General features: G+C 28.3%; 1 protein-coding gene across 12 annotated transcripts; it reads left to right on the forward strand.

Moving 5' to 3' along the window:
- Positions 1-638: 638 nt before the first annotated feature.
- On the forward strand, positions 639-21538 carry LOC107451816 (uncharacterized). Of its 12 annotated transcripts, none has more exons than XM_043055550.2 (7): positions 639-738; positions 4767-4971; positions 7154-7252; positions 7869-7969; positions 11833-11908; positions 15856-15969; positions 21126-21531. In XM_043055550.2, exons 2-6 carry the CDS (start codon positions 4878-4880, stop codon positions 15858-15860), a joined length of 375 nt encoding a protein of 124 aa, XP_042911484.1. In that variant the 5' UTR covers positions 639-738; positions 4767-4877; the 3' UTR covers positions 15861-15969; positions 21126-21531. The 12 variants fall into 12 exon arrangements, with proteins under 12 accessions (XP_042911484.1, XP_042911487.1, XP_042911476.2 ...); XM_043055553.2 differs by having other exon boundaries at positions 676-738; positions 4773-4971; positions 21126-21532; XM_043055542.2 differs by having other exon boundaries at positions 704-904; positions 7163-7252; positions 21126-21536.
- Positions 21539-21548: the final 10 nt, after the last annotated feature.

Raw genomic sequence — 21548 nt, forward strand, 5'->3', positions numbered from 1 at the left:
AAGTTCATTGGAAGCTTTATTTAAGGATTGGTTCTCACATATAACTCTGTTTTCCCGTTGGTACTTGTGAAGAAATGGGATACCTGCAAGTGACGTAGTGTCTATTAATCTATCCTGATCTAGAGCCTAGTATAGTAGCCTTATCCTGATCGATTGTTGAAACGTGGCATTTGCTTACGGTAGCAACTATTCTTTCCATTCTATTTCGAGTAAGCCAATCCCGTCAAGTATCAAATGTCTTAAGTGACACACAGAGCCTGAGAAAGGCAGGGGCATGCGGGGCAGTCACCCCGGGCCCCGACATCAGGGGGCCCCAAAATCAACTAGAAAGTTTATTTTACGTTACTTTCATTAATATTTTTTTTTTTAAACCGAATATCAGTTCAGTGTAAAATTAGCTTCTTCATTAATCTATCGTATGAGCACAGAAAATCTAAATTTCGTAAATCCATGGCTTCCTAGGACATAATTCAGCTATTCCAGCCTGTATTTTTACATATCGCAAAATGTGATATGCAGCACTGAGAAATCAAAGCAATAAATTATCAGTTGTATTTTCTCAAAAAATGTGAAATATTCTTCTCATTAATTAATTTCATTTGCAAGACTATAAAAATCTTCCGGATCCCTTCCCAAATATCGAATGATACCGCACAGTGATGACTGCAACCGTATCTTAACTGATCACATGACTTCACGATCTTTGTTTACAATCAATCGGGTAGCGCGCTTTCAAATGTAAGTCTATCGGATTTTGATGCCTTTTTGAAACACATTTTACATTTTCTTAATTTCTTTAAGTACTAATGGTCGATTTTCGTGTTGAGCTTCTATTAATTTTATGGTAAATTTCGGCTAAACTATGTCATTCTTTATTTGAAAAAACTTTAGATTCTTATAGGTGGTGAGTAAGTTCTGTTTCTGTTTACAGATATTGTTTATTTATTATGATACATACTATACATAATTTTTGATTTTTTTGCTTAGCCCATAATAAATTAGATTGACTGTGATGCCAGATTTATAAATAGGTCAGAATAGTTTAAATATTTTTTGTTACAAGGTGATAAAATTGCTTTGTTTTTTGATTAATAACTTCAGGGTAGCAGAGCTGAACCTTAAACATTTTGCTGACATTTTTTAGGTATACACGTTGTTATTTTTTTAATTCTTATATCTATTTAAAGCAGAATTAATTCATTTTTATGTGTATCTCTCCAAGCTTATTAAAATATTTTAATTAGGTTTTGATGATAGTATTTGTGTTCTGTGGGTGGGTGTGCTTTTTCCTTAAAAATAGTGTTTGTTTTGGAAATTAGAAGTGGTTGTTTATTTCTTACGTATGCACATAGTTGCTTAATTATTATGGTATAGTTTATAGGGAATAATTTATTTTGCTTAAATTCTTAATTATACTGTATTAAAGCTACAATAAAAAATGGAGTGGTCTTACATGTCTGGGAGCCAGGAAAGGAAACATAAAAAGGCTCGAGAACTTCAAGCTAAAAAGGCTAAAGGGAGCATCTTAAAATTCTTTCCTGCACGTATAGAAGAATCGGAAATCTCTCCTGCATTACAAATGCAACCGTTACCCAATTTGCAAGATGTTGGTGATAAAAAGCCCCATGAACGCGAAGAACAGGAGTGTGCTTCTGCAGATGAGGTGCCCAAAAATAACAAACAGGAAGTACCAATCAATGATCCGGCTGCCGATTATGAAGTGCACCAAGAACAAGAATGTTTTACCGCAAATGTTTTATCACCTGAAAAGGACATTCAGCGAAAAGTGCCGATTGATGATCCGGCTAAATGGCACACTATCACTGATGATATGATCGATCATTTTCTTAGAAAGCCACCTCCACAAAATATGGATCTGGTAAAAAACACTGTGAAAATATTCAATGGAGGCAAACGTCTTTTAACCAAAATTAATTTTTTTAAAATTAAAAAAAATGGTGAAAAATTGGCAAGAGAATGGCTGGTATTATCAGCATCAGAAAAGAAATTATTTTGCTGGGTTTGCAAATTATTTGGAAACACAACAACTAGCCTTTCAACATCTGGCTTCGATGATTGGAAGCATGTTGTCATTCGACTTACAGAGCATGAAAATTCTTTTATGCACAGGGAATCAATTTTAAAGTTTACCCAGAGACTTAAAACTGAAAAAAGAATTGATTCTGCAATAATCAAGCAATATCAAAGTGAAGTACATTACTGGCGGTCAGTATTACAAAGAATTGTTGAAACAGTTAAATTTTTATCATCAAGAGGTATGGCTTTTTTTGGGGAAAATGAAACGTTCGGTTCAACTCATAATGGGAACTTTTTGGGTTGCCTTGAATTGATAGCCCAGTTTGATCCATTTCTTGCGAAGCATATCGAAAAAGCTGGTAATCAAGGAACTGGCAATGTTAATTATTTATCATCAACAATTGTGAATGAATTTGTTGAATTAATGGGTGAAAAAGTCTTGAATGTTGTTATTAAAGAAGTTATAGATGCCAAGTATTTTTCAATTATTGTGGATTCTACTCCAGATGTTACCCATATGGACCAATTAACTTTAATTTTGCAATATCTTGGTCCTGATTATGAACCTGTTAAAAGGTTTATAAAATTTATAAAAATTTTTGGTCACAATGCAGAAAGTTTAACCAATGTTATATTGCAAGTTTTGGAAGATTTAGGTCTGGACATACAAAATTGCAGGGGCCAAAGTTATGATAATGCCTCCAACATGGCAGGGAAATATTCAGTTGTTCAAGCAAGAATTAAAAATATTAATTCTACTGCGTAATGCGTACCATGTTCTGCTCATTCTTTGAATTTGGTTGGAATAAATGCTGTAGAATCCTGTATTAGAGTTGTGAATTTTTTTTCTTTACTGCAAGAATTATATAACTTTTTTTCTGTTTCAACATACCGATGGCAGATTGTGATTGATAATTTTAAAGGAAGTAAGCAAAAACTGACCTTAAAAAATTGTTCATGTACACGATGGTGTGCTGATGCAAATGCTACTAAGGCATTGCGTCAAAACTACGCTTCGGTTTTAAAATCTTTGAGTTATTTGGCAGACGACCAAGACCAAACTCCTTCCACTAGAAATGAAGCTCTTTATAAAAAATTACTTAAGATTGAAAATGCACTAAATACAGTTGTGTGGGATAGCATTTTACAAAGATTACATCAAGCAAGTAAAATTCTGCAAAATTCTAATGCTCAATTAGAGATAGTATCGCCATTATTTGACTCTTTAATAAATTTCGTGCAGTCAGTTCGAAATGAATTTGACAAATATGAAGATGAAGCGTTGCAAATTTTGTCAGAAAACAGTATGTATGAGGCAAAAAGAAAAAAAATTACACCTCGAAGTAGACTGTTAGATGATGGAAATGCACATGAAGTTAACCTTGAGCCACGCGATGAATACATTATTAACTGTCACTACAAGTTATGTGACACATTAATTACAAACTTAACAAATTGCAAAATTCCATATGAAAAATTACAAAATAGATTTTCATGTTTGCTAAACACAGGATTAAAAATCTCCCTCTGTTACATCCCTCTGTAAATATTGGTTAAAACTGAGTAAGTAATAAACATGTTAAAATTTTGTTGATTTAAAAATAAACATTATCATTCAAGGTCAATATAAATGTTATTATTTTCAGTTTTTTTTACATAGTAATGGACGGTTGACCGACCATCTAAGGCTAAGCACATATGGCGCTAGGGGGGGCCCCCAAAGAGATTTTTGCCCCGGGCCCCAATTAGGCTAAGTCGGGTCCTGGTGACACAGACTATATACTTTCACAAAGATTTTAATTCTCTCACTTTATATTTCTTACTTAACACAAAGACGGAGCCACATGGAACATGAACAAACTAATCGAAGTTGCCAGGTACAGAAAACAAAAATATATCATGGTTACAATAAAATACATAAACAAATATTAAATCTAAGTTAAGTAAAAGATGTAGACGAGAAAGAATTAAATTTCATGCTACACATGTATAATGTTACTCTTTGTGGTTGTAATGAACCAAAAAAAGAGAGGAAGTTGGATATTATGAACTTTCGTCTGATTTATTTTCATTTTTTTGTAATAATTTTGAAATTTCTACTTAAGAATGAATTCATATACCGATTTTTAAAACCATTTATAGCATAGAATGTAGCAATAAGTATTTTGTCTTATTTGCTTTATTATTGAATACCATTATTGAATTGGTTCAGCATTCAAAGAAGCCACAAGCTTACAGTATCTGGACAAATGCTTCAAGGCAAAGTCTATGAATTTGCTAAGAAAGTTGGTGAGACTACTTTTATGATACAGGTTTAAAAAGCGGATTATAATAAATTCAGGGAAAAATTATTGGAGAGTTGGGAAGTGTTTCCATATCTGATGTTGAAGATTGCTCATCAGCTAAAGATTACAAATTTATTTTGTACACAAGTCGAAAGGTAATAAAAAAATATAAGTTAATAAATTTTTTGATACTACGTTTTATTTTTCAGTCATTTTTTTATTTCATTTTATGGGTCATTTATTTGAATAATGCGTTATAAAAGGAGGGAGTTAGGAACCATGAGTTAAAATTGTGGAACGGATATAGTGAAGTCCCGGTTATAGTGAACGGAAATTTTGGTTCCTTGAAGGTTCACTATCGGGGTTTGACTGTACTATGATGAAATTGAATAGATTCATACGTTGATGTTGGAATGTATTAATTTTGAAAAACCTATTCCCCAGGAGCAGAGGTTGAAAGAACTAGCCAAACAGACTCCCGATGCTATCCCCAAAGTTCCCAGCCTCATACCACTTCCTGTATATGTGAGTCCCTCTGCAAAGCCAAAAGAAATAATGAACTCAGAAAAGCCCTCATCTGATTTGATGTCTCTGAATCAACCAGTTTTAGGTGGAGGTTTCATACAGGCTGTCCCTTACCCACAAGAAGGTATAATGTTATTTTTCTTATGTGCTTTTAATTCATCCGTTGAAATGTATTTGAACAAAGTCTTTTTCTCCTATTCAAATATCCTAACTTTGTCTACATATACATTTAACATATCTGTGTTGCAAAATAACGACTATAATTATGATTCCATTGTACATTCTTTAAGTTTTGTCTTGTCCACGTAGTGGATTGATCATAAAACGTGGTTCTCATTAGAACACTAAATTCTGGAATAACTGACTACTTTCAGTAAGCGGGTGGGTGACCACTTTGATTGGCCTGCGTAGGGACCAAGGGTGTGCGGTATCAGTACTCATAAACTGTTCTACTCCTAAGTTCTTTATTTCATGCGCAGGTCGTTGAACTACAAAAACAGGGGAGCCATGCCTTCTGCAGAGAATCGAAATTGCGATGGCATGTCTTTGAATTATCATTAGGGATGTTTCCCAGGCCGTCGCCAATAGCCCATTGTGCCGAGGATGTACGGTATCAGTCCTCATAAACTGTTCTACTCCTAAGTTCTTTATTTCATGCGTAGGTCGTCGGACTACAAAAATAGGGGAGCCATCCCTTCTGTAGAGGATCGAAATTGCGATGACATGTCTTTGAATCATCTTTAGGGATGTTTCCCAGGCCGTCGCCAATAGCCCATTGTGTCGAGTATGTACGGTATCAGTCTTCATAAACTGTTCTACCCCTAAGTTCTTTATTTCTCCCGCAGGTCGTCGGGCAATGAAAACTGGGGAGCCATCCCTTCTGCAGAGGATCGAAATTGCGATGGCATGTCTTTGAATCATCATTAGGGGTATTTCCCAAGCCGTCGCCAATAGCCCATTGTGCAGCTCTAGTGTGACGTAAATAAACTGCCTACCTAACACTGCAATTATGGATTTTTTTTAATATCTGGTTTATCAGTTGAAGGAATTAATTGTTTGCAAGTGCAGAGTTTATCAAATAATCCAAATTTTAATTTCTTTTTTTTTTCAGTATTGTATTTATTTTTGTTTTATAAATTTTTAAAGAATTCCTAACATTTCTGTCATATTCTATGGTATGGAAATAGTGTGCTTTTTTTGTGTAAAATTTCGGTTGAGTTCTGAAATTTACTGGATTTTTTCACTTTTATGTTGGAAGCTCTGAAATAAGTTTGAATAATTTAATTTTATCTCTTGTCAAAAATATTGCTCCGTATAGACTACCAAGTATAAGCAGAGGTGTATATGTTATTGCCCATTCTTACTAACAAACTTGATTGTAGTTTCCAGTACCATAATCTCTACATCCAATATTTGAAACCCAAATAACAAACTCCAACGTCAGAAAACGTTGCATTGGCAACGATTGTTTTTAAGCCGCCTAGATTTTTCTTCAAATACTTTCATCTTTATTGTGATTATGTCAAAAATTACCATTTGTGTATATAGAGCAGCCAAAGAGCAGGAAAAAGTCAGAGAATTTTATCAATCTGGAAAAATTCGAGAAATGTCTAGGATTTTAACTAAAATAACTTAAAAGTCGCAGAAAATGAAAATTTTTTTTTCCTTTCTGCAGAATTGTATTAAAAAAATGTCTTTATCGCAGATCGGAGGAGAAAAAAGTGGCTCGTGATTTTTTTCTACTTTTTTTTGAGAATAAAAAAATTCTGCAATGACTGGCTTTAGCTAGAATTTCAGATGGATATTATAAAGAAGTAATTTCCTAATAGCAAAAATTTTAAAAAGATTAACTTCGCAAGTATTTTGTAGAACAGGAGAATATAGCCAAAAATATTAAACATGTATTCTTTTATAATTTAAAACAAAAATTCTTAGATTTATAATTAAAAAACTATATATACTGTTCTATGCTATATATGAAGGATTTTTTTTTATATTTTTTTATTTTTGTTAACAGAAAGAACTTCTATTACTTTAAATTAATTTCGTATGTATTTGCTACTATTAAAAATATCTTTCAGAAAGGTATTAGTATTAGAGAGAATTGTCGCAGATAGCTCGGAAAAAGTCTGCCACAGGGGTCAAAACTGTTCTCGAACTTTTGTTAATGGTTGACCGAATCAGAAAAGGTTGATTCTGTCCATTTTATAAACTGGTATTTTAAAATTAGCTATATACACATACTAATATCTATTTTAATCTGTAATCTATCTTAATCTATTTTTTTTTTTTTTTTAACAATTCAGATTTTTCAGCAGTTCAGCCTCAAGCAATGGCTCCAAATTTTGTCACTGAAGTACCTTTTAGTGCTGCATTTCCTGTGGTTCAACAAGCTGATACAGGAGGTAATCTATGCTGTCCACCAATTCATTTATAAATTTCTTTTTTTAACAGTATGTTGACAATATTTTGTTCAATAAGTAATAATCTTTCTTTTCAATTTAGTTAAAATGGTTTTCTGATATTTGCAAATAAATTCAATAACTATTAATAATAATTTTTGTAGTATGTATGAAAATGTATTCCTCATAAAATTGCTTCATTTAATCTTGATGAGATGAGTTAGTTGAATTTTTTGACTTGTGTAAAGAAGAAAATTTTTCTGAATATGCAATATCAGCTGTATCAAAATTTGATTCAGTCATTAACAACCTCTCAAAAAACTTCTCAGAAGGTACTTAGTATTTCAAGGTTAGCGTTTAAGTTTCATTGAATAAACTCAACTTTAATAAGGCATTTTTATAAATTATGTTACTACATAATAATTTCTGTATATTTTCTGGTCCTGCTAATATATTTGGTCCTGCTTTATGAGGTCCCAAAAAATGGGCATATGAGAAATTTTTTTGTCATTGTACCTCCTCTCTGGTAATAATTTCTTTTTATATTGTATTTTTTTGCTAACTTAAAACAAAATTCTTTGAAAGATTGAAGCCATATTAATGTACTAATTTTTTCCAGACAATTTCGCTGTGGAATCTATATCCAGTAAAGAAAAGCTTTCAAGGAAAAGTAAAGTTGGAGCTGCTTTTAAACGGATGATGTGTGTGTGTGGTTTTGCTGTGGGTATAATATTTTCTTCAGATTTTCTTCCATTATCATAGAGATGGTTATAATCAGCCCAATAGTTAACAGAAAACTGAAGATTAGTTTTTAATCTTTTAACAATTCACTGATGGCATTATTATCTGGCTCTTTAGTTGATCTTACCAAAAGTTTTGTTTGGTAATTTATTTCTTATTGAAATGACTATTAACTAATTATTCCTTTGACTGTAATTAAATATTATGATTTAGATATTGATTATGCAAATTATGTTTGTAAAGAGTTTTTTCATCATTTCTGAAAGTTTAACTTTAGTCCTATGGAATTTTATACCTGATGGCTAAATTAAAAAATATATTTTCTATAGAAAATTTGGTTTTCATTGTGAATTTACTTTATTAATACTTTATCAGATTCTGTATAATGTCAAGATTCTGACTAATATAATACATTAAGACTCAGTAGTATAGTTACACATGACAAGATCATCTAAGTCAAATTATTAAGGTCTCGATTTTAAACAAAAATATCTTAATTATTAAGTAAGTTTTAAGCTAGTGTGAAATCTGTGCAATATTTACTTCACTTATATACTTAATATTTTAATACTCTTCTTATTATTAAAAACTCTCACTCTCCATCTTAATCACACCAAATGAAATTTGCAATAGGTGATGCTCATTTTAATTCAGTAAAAAATCATAAAATGTGGACAAAGAATGGTCCTATTTGATAAAAGAAACAAAATAGATAAATTTTGCATGTATTTTAAGAAAACTAATTTTATAACATTACATCTATAAAACTTGTATATCAGTCAATTCTGGTGTCAACTTTGGGCCAATGTTTAATAAGTTGGCTATCAGTTCAATATTCTATGATTTTTTCAATTGATTGTTTATATTTTTAGACGCTATTCATTATTATGACTTTTCCTGGAATTGTTAATTTCTCTAATTTTTAAAACCACCTATAATAGAGTACAACTGACATGGTTAAATGTCTTGTCCTTTTCAGAGACAATAATGACAGCTGTGGTTTATAAATTGCTTTTGAAAAAATTACAAAGTTTCTTTTTTGATTTGTCCTGTAAAAAACAGAGCAGTATGCATAAGCATTAATTAATAAGTGTTGCATATTTAACGTTTTTAACATTTCTTTTTTAAAAAAAGTTTGGAAACCGTAAATTTTTCTAGTCAATTTGAAGGAAGCCATATTACTGCAAAACCACTTGTTTATATTATATCTAATAATTTATAGTTATATATATTCACGTTCTTTGTTTTGCTGTGAAAGAGCTGATCAGTTCACATAGTCTGTTTTTTGTTGTGTAATCTAGTTGTATGATATATAGCATGTAGGCATAAATTTGTATAATTTGCATACTCAAGCAAGCTCCATATGGATTTTTAATTATATGTCTATTTTAAGTTGTTAATTCTACTCAATATTAAGAAATCCATTTTTTATTTTCTGTTTATTAATTGCCATTAAAGCTGCTTTTTTAAAAAAATTTCCAATGAAAACAAATATTTTTTTCAATTATAAGGAATTGAAAAAATATTCCACTGTCATTCAGTTGTTATTAATGAATCAATTACTCATATTGGGAGGGGAGTAAAACATTTAGAACACCTTACTTTGATTATCATGGGGAAGGTATGAACTATTTTAAGTTTTGTAAATCTTAATTAAAAAAAACTAACTCTACTGAAAATTTGGTTTTTATATTTTATATATAGCTAAATGAAAACCATGATGTGATATTATCTTGATAGTTTCAAGTAAAAATTAAATTAATTTATGCAAAACTTGTATAAGATTTTCATCTAATAATTATCTAAAATTTTCATTATAATATAATTAGATTATTTTTAAGTGACACATGTTTGTAGAATATATCTATTCATATATTTTCAAAAATAACTGAGTCAACTAATCTTAATTTGTTGGTATTCATACCTGAATAACCTATAATAAAAGTAGAATATATTTTTATTTCCAACACACTGATATAGAAGCAACCTAATTTACTCTCCATGACTACAAAGTAAAACATTTTCACAACAACCCATTATGGGCCAAAGGGGTCGTGGAGATTAAGACTTCACAATTTTGTAACCAATAGCATGATAGCAGCAATGTGGTCAGCATTACTATACCAGTCGTCTTTACATCCCAGACAAGCTGGTATCTATCAATCTGAAACTGGGTAGGCTTCAATTCGCCATCAGCTGTTGTACTCGAATTCTTAATAATGCAGTCTAATTCTTAATAATGCGTAATTTAATCGTTTATTTTCAAAAAGAGGGTTTCAATGCTGTATCAATTTAAATTGTTTTAATTCTTTTAAATTTATTAGATCTTCAAAAAGAATATAAATTTTTTAGGATTTTTTTATGCTTGAAATTTTCAATTATCAACTTAATCAAAATTATAGTGATAAAAATGAAATAAGTTTTAAGTTTAATTCAATAAATTTTAAAGTTTTTATCATTAAATCAAGTTTGTTCATTTATTAGTAAGTTTGATAAATGTACTTCAATTCAGAATGTTTTGCCATTTGTATTTCTCAATGCAGCTATATCTCCAAAAGCAGAATATTTTCAAATGTTCTGCAACAGAATTTATTAATTTATACAAATGTTCTGCAAGCATTTCACAGCGAAAAAAAGTCAACTTTACGTTAAAATACTATATTTTCAATTATTAAAATAAGGGATCATACACAGATACACTGAATCAATTTTTAAACCAAGGCAAACATTCTTGATTTGTTAGTTTTTCAGTCCCTTTTGAAGTCAAAAATTTTGTTAATGATGATGATGAATTATTAATAAAATGCCTATGATATGAAGGTCCGAACATTAAAATAAGGTCTGCCTTAAAAATCTTTCGAAGAGACAAGTGCCCAGATGGTGCACCATTTGCAAACACAAACATTCGCTGGTCTGTTGTTCCAACAACTTCTTCATCTCCATCGAAAGCATTTGATCTTTTAGAAACAATTCTGTCAATTGTGGATACCCACGATTCACAAATTGCTTCTGAAATGGGAATAGAAAATATAAAAATTAATAAACTTTATGAAATTTGAAATCTCGGAATTTAACTCTTTTATGACTTGCTTTAGAAGCTTTCTTGATAAAAATGGTTACAAAAGTATTCAAGATTAAAATTGTTCTGCAGGACTTCGTTTGTTCTGTGGCGTAGGTCACAGTTTTAGGCACTTTCTGCTTCTGGGGCTATATCTACTAAAAAAAATGACTTTTCAATATTTAGTATTATAGTATTTTATATTATATTCACTCAATTCAACATTTTGAGGAGCTCAGCTTTAAATTGTCGTTCTGGTTTTTCTTTCAATTATAGTCTTAAAAAAAACTAAATTATAATAATGTGGCTTTTATAGTAGATGCCCATGCCCAATGGCTTAGTGGTAGCACGTCAAAAGTCCTGGGTTCTATTTTCAGTCCAGGTAAGGTTAACTAAGCCTTTCATTGCTTCAGTTGCTTGATAAAATGAGTGCCAAGCATGCTTGAGGATTAAACTCTGAGGATTCCACATTTGGTTGACAACTCAATTGTAAAATCTGCTGCTGTAACCCAGAGCCCAGATGTCAAGAAAACCAGGATGGGTACAGTAGGTCTTTGTTCTCCTTGAGCTGTTGCACTTATGAGTTTAGTTTAGCTTTTATGATAAAAATGTTATTGTTTTACTCTACTGTATCTTTGCTATTTTAATTATATTTGTCAATCACAAAATTGCTAAACCAATTACATTAAAATATCATGAATGTTTATTTTCTGATTAAAAGTTACTTTTTTATTTAGGCTTTAGAAATTATGATATCTTTTAATGTACTTATTTTTTTTTACAGAAAAGATTAGTATCTTTCAAAAAGTATAGTGAGTGTCAACTATATACATTTGTTTTATCTGCTCTTAATGGTCCAGGTATGTAATTCCTTAAAATATGTATCAAATTGTATGAATATTTATGTTTTGAGTTCCTTTATAAATTCAGTAATTTGTTGAATTTGATCATAATATTTAAAAATATTTCACAATTTTTTCAAGGGTATTTTTTTGACAATAAATATATTTGTTTATATATTATATGTATTTTGTTAAAATTATTCCGATGTATGATAGATTGCATTTTATGCAGTGGAATTATTTCATATAATTAAAAAAAACATTTGTAAAGTCCAGTTCCATCTTGCTGAATAAGTTCTCTTCCCCTTTCAATCCCTTTGAATTGATTGTTTTAAACTCATTCAAAAACTTTTAAAAATAATTTAGTATTAAATATTACAATGCCCTATTTAGTGTTAAATATTACAATGCCTATTGGAAAGAAGAAAAAAATATTGCAAAGAGCTTTGCATAAGAATGAATTAAAAAAAACTTTTGCTAAGTTTTATATTATTTTTATTTGATTATAAAGTGTGAGTTTAAATGTGCAAAAGAAAGAAGACTGGTTGCTTATGTCTGTAGGAGTGCAAATCGTAGAATTATTTCACATTTCAGTCAAAAGAAAAGCATGCTATTATGTTTTATTTTATTTGAATTACATAAAATGATGAATAATTCCATAACAACTGCATTTTTCAGTTACAGGATTTTAATATACAAATGACTTTAATTAACATATTATTTGAATTAAAACACTGATATCTTTCACAAAATTAGTAGTTGGTGCACTAAGAGTCTAGTTGAAAATTGCATTTTTTTAAAATTAAAATGTTTTTATATGGTCAAAAGTTTCAAAGAGCATGCATTTCTGATATTAATAGTTTTTGAACACAATGTTAACACACAGAAGAAAAAAAAAGAATATATCTTGTGACACCCATTCCTCTAAAAGTATTTTGAACATAGTTCAAATGTTGCATTACCATCAGTATGTTTTAATATATTATTGCATATATACTCTTTCTGGCTAATAAAATTACATTACTTTTGATAAGTAATGCTATATATTGTTAATATATTGATTAATTGTCTTCCTACTTTATAAATTCAAAAGTTATATTGGCAAAATATGTGAAATAAAAAAGAAATCTTTTTATATTTTGAAATGAAAATTTTGTAATGATGGGAATGTGTACACTAATATTCAGAATAGTATTCTCATAAAATTCCCGGCAAAATTAAATTCCTACTGCACTTTAGCATCCAAATAGAGTCTTGGTGCTGCCATCTAGTGTGGCAGAAACTAGACGTCCAAATTAACATGGAAAACGGTATCTCACCAATTGTGGTGATCTTGAAAGAGTGGAAACCACTTCTGGAGAACGCACTAGGTCTGCTCATCGGCAAGACTGATTGTGCAGCTCATTGGAAAAAAAAAGTATTCTCATAAAAATTCTCATGGTAAAATAAGTTTAATTTAATGATACAATAAAATCAATACAATTTATTTTAATGATTACTGTTCCTATGCAATGTAATTTACGAAATAGATTATTTCTAAAAAAGTTGAAACAGAATATGTATCTATATTTAAGACAAAATAAATGGCAGTTGATATTTTTTCAATTGGCTATTCTATATCTTTATTATTCTATTTTGGTTTGGAAATTAGAATGTCTGTTTTTAAAAGCTATTTGTTTTAAAGTGAAAAATAGTGTGCTACTATATTTTATTTTTTAAAAATGTAGTTGTATGCTACCATATTTTTGACTTTTAAAAATTTAATTTTAGCATAAAAGGTACATTGGTTAACGTATTATAATTTTTTCTCCTTATTAAAATATTGATTGCTAAAATAAATAATAAATTTAACCTTTTACTTGAAATTAAACTTATCAAAAAATATTTTTAATAGTATGTTGAACAAGAATTTAAATTGCACAAATTATAGAGCTAAATCTTGCTAGGTAGTTAGCATCTTTATTTATATTTTTCTATCCGAATTAACATTGTAACATAAAGAAAGCTATTTAATACTTATTTTAAATTTCATTAATGTTTGCCTAGTATCATGCTACAAATGAATTTACTTATTGTTTTGTATACATTTATTTTAAGCTTATTTAAAGATGATGAAATGGCCAATTTTTTCAATGTGGTGAAAAAAACTTGATTTGTTGTGTGATTTAAAAGAAAAGTTAATATAAATTTTTTATGCTGCATACTATAATAATTCTTATTGCATTTAGACATGATTGGAATGTTTTTATATGCATGTATTTAATGTAAAACTTATTTATTCACCCCTTGTATATTTTATGATTTGTAATGTATATTCGGTATATGATTAGTATTTTATAAAATAAAAATACCAGTATTTTGCGGAGATACACTGCCCTGGTATATACCCTGCACCTGGTATATGTGTAAAATTTGACTATAAAGGAACCGTTTTTTCATCAGAAAGGCCAGACCGTCTGATACGCCACACAAAATTGTATTACAATTGATCGTTAAATTAACGCAATTGTTTCAAATAAAAAGTTATAAGCAAAATAAATTATTAGACTTTTAAAAATCATTAAAATAATTACTAAATCTACAATAAATTAATATATGCATTCTTACTTAAGACTGGAAATTATGTAATTTGATAATTTTCATCACAACTTTTCAAATGTATGCAAAATTGTACCAGGTACAATTGTTTACAATTTAAATTGATCCCAATCACAAATGTATTACGTTAATAAATGTCAATTTAAAATACTCTAATTTTATGTAAGCCAAGTGATTAAGAACCCAAATATAATTAAAATGAGTTATCAAAATACAATAAATTGCTGCTCACGTCGCTTTATCGCAATTAATGTAATAATCTGGTTTGAAATACCTGAATATTATTAAATCAAATGATTCGATAAAGTAAAATAAGTCTTGTTTGACTTAAATTGTACTATAAAACAATCATGAAAGCATCCCTTTTTTTTACTACTAATTTTAAATTTCTAAAATTTTAACCTATCAAATGATAACAGTTAAAAACTTTTAAAAAAATAGTTTTAAAAATAGATGAATAATTGCACAAAATTAAAGCATTAAATGATCGTGAATGTGTTATTTCTTTTAATAATAAAGTTGATCTTCAGCTGAAAGTGGGAAAAAAAACTTGACCTTTAAGATTTAACCATTTCACCCAACTCATTTGATTGGATATTTTTCTTTCACTTTTTTTCTTCACACCTGCAGCAGAAAAAAGGTGGAATCATACCTCCGTTGCGCTTTATAAGAGACTATTAGCAGAGTGATTGTGAGAGGGAATTCACCGACGACTTTTTTGTGTGACGGGTAGAACGTATGTTGCACTATTGATACATTCTTGCAAACTGTTTTACACATCCATTGTTAATTCTTTTAATTATTATTGATCATAAAATATAAAAATAGATTGCTGCAAAAGATAAAGAGATGAAGAAAAATAATGAAATTTTGGAGAATCAATTGAACAAAATTGAATTTTCTAGCTCAAGTAGTTTAAAAAAAAAAAAAATACTGTACAGGCTGCCCCATTAGGTACGCAGTGCATACCGAAGTTTAATGTTTATAAATCATAAATGCCATGGTATGCTCTGCCAAATTATGGTATGTCTATCCAAGTTTTTTTTATGCATTTAGAAAAAGTATCTTTTTTTTAACTACTTGAAAATCTAATGTTTTAAGGGTAAATTATGTTTAAAATTATTTGTTAAATTTTATAAATGACTTAATTGAAGGGCTTAGCTACCATGCATGTTGAGCCCATCAGTTTTATTAGCAAAAATTAATAAGTTTTAAAACTCTTCTTACTTTTATAAGTAATTAGTATTAGTGGAAGTCATAAGCATTTTTTGTAGCTTATGCTTTTCAAGTTATTTTTTGTCAGCTTTTTAAGACTTATTTTTGCTAATTAAAAATATTTCTACTAAATTTAATTTATTTTATTTCAGGTTAAAGAGGATGCTTCTGACTACAGTTTCTTATACTGGCACTGTGCAGTTTTCCCTACTTATGTTGCTGATTTGTATGACAATGGCACTGACACATGATCAAACCTGATACAGGCATGTAGATTTTGTTGTTATTTCATTAATGCTCTGCATGTGTATATATGTCTATATAATATAGCATAATAAATAAATACAAAAAGGACAAAAAAAAAAAAAAAATTAAGAAAAACAAGTTTTATTTTTTAATACGTTTTTTTTGTTGTCCTTTTTAGATTTATTTATTATGCTATGTTTTAGTGATTATATTTAATGCAGATTAGCTCTTAATGTTATCTACTATTAACTTACTTTTATTTTCCTTTTGCTTCCATTTATTAATTCTTTTTTCTAATTTCGTGTGCTTGGGACGTTGTGTGTGTTTAGGGCGTTGTTCTATGAGCCTATTTTTATGTGTTTAAACAGTTATAACAATTTTGTGCCTGGTAAAAAATATGTTTAATGTTAAAAAAAAATTTTTTTCACTATTTAAATTATTCTTCATGTTGTACCCGGTACAAAGAGCCTAATTCAGAGGGGAAATTCGGATAGACATCTTGCTACTCTGGAAGATAAAAATTTTTTGAATTACATTCCATGCCTGCCAAGTCTCCTGTTTTTTAATGAAGAATCCTGTATTTTATAACTATCTCCTGTTTACCTGTACATTCTCAAATTTCTCCGTATTTGTTGAAGAAATTTTTAAAATAACTTTTTGCCTATAAAATAATTGATGGCAAAAATACTTCTCTTCTTCCTCAACAAATGGTGCTATTGCCAGGCAGTATGTTGAGTGTTTATATTTTAAGTAATTATAAATATTGCTTTAAAAAAATATTATTTTGAGATTACGAATTATATACAAATTTTTTACTTCAACTAACAGTAACTGCTTTTAATATTTCAAATTTTATATCTTTCTCTTTTTGAGTTACTTGATTATGTGTGATGTATCAAAACTTTATTTGTAGCCTAAAATATGTCATTAGTAAAATCTGTTCTTTTATTTCTCCAATGTTGGCAGGTATGACATTCAATGTCTGAAATTTTACTGTCTTATAAAGCGTGTGGTGTTAAAAGGTGCAAAACTTGCCCTAATATTGACCATAAACATACCATTCTTAATAATGATAGCTCCAATTCTTTTTGTAAAAGTAAAAATTTTATTTATATGTAAACCTGTGGTTTTTATAATATGAAATATGTTGGACAAACCAATAACTCTATTAATATTTGAATTAATCAACACCGTTTTGATAACAGTAAACAGTAATAAAATTATCAATAATCTGGAATTGAATCATTATAGAGAACATAATTTTAACAGTGTCAAAATTAATATTTTAGATATAGTAGAAGATTTAGATTTAAGACTACAAAAAGAAAATTACTACAGACTTTTATACAAAACAATTTTGCTGTATGGGCTAAACGATACCTTCCAACATACACAGATTAACTTTAATAACTCCTCAACTTATTCACTTTTTTATATAAAAGATAAGCGTACAAATCGAGGTAAACGGGGATCAAGAAGTAATGGAAACTCTCTTAATAGTGACAAATTAAATATAAATTTCATTTCTTAAATGGAAGATTTTAATAAACATTATAATATTAAACCAATTCACTTTATTAAACCAATTCACCAACTCACTTTTTTATATAAAAGATAAGCATACAAATCGAGGTAAACGGGGATCAAAAAGTAATAGAAACTCTCTTAATAGTGACCAATTAAATATAAATTTCATTTCTAAAATGGAAAAAGATTTTAATAAACATTATAATATTAAACCAATTGAAGATTTTATTTTCCCCCTTAAGAATAATGATTTATATAAGCTTCAAGATCTTATTATTAACTTTTCTTTTATTAATTTACATTACTTTGTTTTGAACTTGTAAAAGCTAAAATGAGTAAAATTTCCCCAAATAAAAAAAAATTTAGATAAATAATATTTTGTTAGCTTTCAAAATCCTATTTTCAATAAGATCAAATTTCATAATATTTTTGAAAATTTATTTCCATTAAAAGAATTTCACATAATTAAAAGCTTTAAATATAATGAATCTCTTGGTAGAACTATATTAATTATATTGATGTTATCAAAAATTTTGGGAAAAGTTATATATCCGATTATGAATGTCATTGTGAAGACGAAAAAGATTAAAATTTTATTGATAAACATAAACATATTATTACTGATAATTTTAATATTATAGAGAACTTAGGAATTTAATGATAAAAGGCACAAAATTTAGATCCATTTACCAAATATCAATTAATAAATTTCTAAAATACTTTCTTAATGATCTCAATAGTTTTTGTTGAAAGATATCAAATAGATTCTCTTTACCTTTAAGTATGTTAACAGAATGGAAATAGGTTGTTTATTATTACTTTAAAAACTTTGTTTTTAATAATAAGGATAATTTAAATAACTGTAACAATTCAACAAATTTTTTAAAATTGTTCAATAAATAAAGCAACTACAAAAACATTTTATAGTTTCCCCATAGACAAAGCGAACAATAACTATCCAATCTTCTGTAAAAAATTCTTTATTGCACTTTTAAATATGGAGTTAAAAAATAGTAAAAATTTTTGGCTTTAGATAAGAGATTAAAAATTAAAATTAGCTATATACAATTTCCTTACTTAATTATCAGTCCTAAATTTCATAAAATTCCTATAAAAGTTAGAACAATCACATGTCACTAATACTTACCTAACTAAATCTGGCACCATTTTCTCTAACTACTTAAATAAAATTATTAACAATATTATTAAAGAAGGTTTTTCTTGGATTATCACTAACAATCAACCGATTTTAGAATTTATTAAACATATTAAAATTAATTCTATTGTGACTTTTGATTTCCAGGATCTTTTCAATAGCATTCCCCTTTCTAAACTAAAAGATGTACTTTTGAATTTTTACTATGATTTTAAAAATATCCTTAGTCATGATTTTGTTTATTGGGAAATTCTAATTAATTTTTGTATTTTTAATAATTATCTTTGCGATGAAAAAGATATTTTTCTTTAAATTGATGGAATACCACAAGGATCTAATTTTTCATCTCTCTTATCTAACTTATTTTTGCACTATTAGTAAAAAAATTATACTCTTAATATTAAATTTGTTTTTAGATTTATTGATGATTTAATTATCTATAATTTTCAAGATAATTCTATTTTATTAAACAACATTTACCCCGAGGAATTAATTTTGCTTTGTAATAATGATGATAATATTAATTTCAATTTTTTGGATTTTGGTATTATAAAGGAAGAAAATATCTTCTTTGTGGATTTGTAAGATAAAAGAAATGATTTTAACTTTAATGTAAATAAATTAATTACTTAGAATTCTTAGAACATCTATTTAAATACCATTTTTAATCAAATGAATAGAATTGAATGAATATGTAGTAATGTTTGTTTATCCAAAAAACAAATAGAAAAACTCTTTCAAAACTGATTAAAAAAACAATGGACAACAACTAAAGTAATTAAATTCTATGTTAAATCATTTAGTTAATTGTATATTATTGTAAATAAATTTACTAAAAGACTTCTTTGTTAGTTTATATAATTTTTACCATGTGCAAATCCTTTTCGGGCAAATCCACGACAAAAATTATTTGCAAAAATGGCAATTCATGTTTTTTTCTCTTTCCTATTTTATTTTTTTCTTAAATAGAAGTTAATTTTCTCAAATTATTAATTGTTAACTTCTTTAAATTATCCAGTATAATATTACCTTGTGCATATCTATTTTCGGGCCCATCCTTAATAACTAACAAATCAAACGCACTTCAGTACTGCAGTAAGAATCCACGATAAAAAAAAACCTCTATTTATGCTTTTACCTCAATTTGAGCTTCTGTTTTCATATTTTGTAATCTGGCAATCTTGTTGTAAAAATATTTTAAATCATTCTTGAAAAAATTCCCATTCATGTAAGTTCAATTGAATTCGCTATTTGCTTTATAGATTTTGTTTTATGTTTTATTCTGTTTTTTATTTTATTTTCTGATTTTGCGTGATATTTTTACTTAATGTGTTCTATTTCATTTGTTGTAATTTTTTGTAAATTTTTCTTTTAATTGCTTCTCACACTATTGTATTGATAGATTTTCTTTGGCTATATTGATACAATATTAGAAAGTACTCCTTTCTGTGGATATAATCGCGTGAGCTGATGAAAAGATTATTTACAGCTTTTTATTAATTTTCCCCCTTTTTTCAGATTTTTTTTCTCCTGGATTTTTATTATTTTCATTATTATTATTTTTCTTTTTCCCATTTTTCATTGTTCTATTTTTTCCATGTTTTCTGTACATTTTGAACTTAAAAAAAAAAAAAAAAAAAAAAAAAAAAAAAAANTGAAAATAATATTTTTTATGGATTTAAGAAGGTTTATTATTTATTCTATTCCTGAAATGATCCTAAGTGCTCATATGCCACTATTCTTTTTGTCACCATTACAGTCTATAGGAATCTTGAAATGTTTTTTTTATCAGGGAAAAGATTTATAGAACTAGAATGTGATGAGGCTGCAGTGTTGTCATCTTGTAAGTTGGAAGCATTGCTCGGGAATCTGTTGTGTAGTGATCATCTGCATGCCTAAAGAAAAATTATATTTTGCTAATGCACAAGTCTACTCATATCGTGTCTTTTTGAAACTGAGTAGTGTAAAAGTGTATAAAAAATAATCAGTAGCAACTAGTTAACTGATCCCAACAAATTTAATTTTATGGTATTAAAAATAATTTTAGCATAGCTCATAGCCCAATCCACTTTTACTGAATCAATAAGCAATAATATGTAAGTAAAATCCTTAAAAATAATTTCCACGCCTGGTTTTTTCTTTTCATGAACTTCCACCAATGAAGGTTACCGCTCAAGTTTTGAGCATAAATTACACCCGTAAGTAGTTTATGATCATAACTGGACAAATGGTACATTTTGATTATCTTCTAAGATTAGGTTTAAGGAGTGCTGTTGCCTGAAATTGAAATATGTAACATTGTTGTAGAATCTGTTTGGTATATGTGATGTAAATGTAAATAATGCAAAACAGAACAAACAAACAAACAAAACTGACGGCAATTTTTTTTATTATTTAGTAATTTATATTATATCTGTCTTGCTTTGTATATTAGATTTAAAATCTTATAAATATTGATGTAGTTTTCTTTCACTTGTAAATTTTTTTTTCCAGTATATGGTATCAGCATTGCATGACAGTGTCTGGTCATTATTATCATCTCATCATGAATCTACTCCTAAAGCTCGGCTGTTAGCATTTCAGAAGAAAATTTACCTTAGTATAAAGAAAGTTAGTATTTGAATGTTTTTTTTTCTTTTAAACTAGAAGAATGTTCAAAATTCAAATATTTTTATTGATGAATTAATTGTTCACTTTTCATTTCCTTTGTTCTCCAAACCACTTTCTTGCTAGAAAATATAATGTGTGCTTGTCCAGGGTTCCCACGGTCCTTAAAAACTGCTTAGTTTTTATTTTGAAAATTAAGGGCCCTTAAAAGTACTTAATTTTGATTCACGGTCCTTAAAAGTCCTTAATTTCTAGTATCACTAGTAGTTGGTTGGAACAGTTTTTTTATCTTGGGAAAATATCCACAAT

This window comes from Parasteatoda tepidariorum, chromosome 7 (genome assembly GCF_043381705.1).
Source record: "Parasteatoda tepidariorum isolate YZ-2023 chromosome 7, CAS_Ptep_4.0, whole genome shotgun sequence".
Lineage (NCBI taxonomy): Eukaryota > Metazoa > Arthropoda > Arachnida > Araneae > Theridiidae > Parasteatoda > Parasteatoda tepidariorum.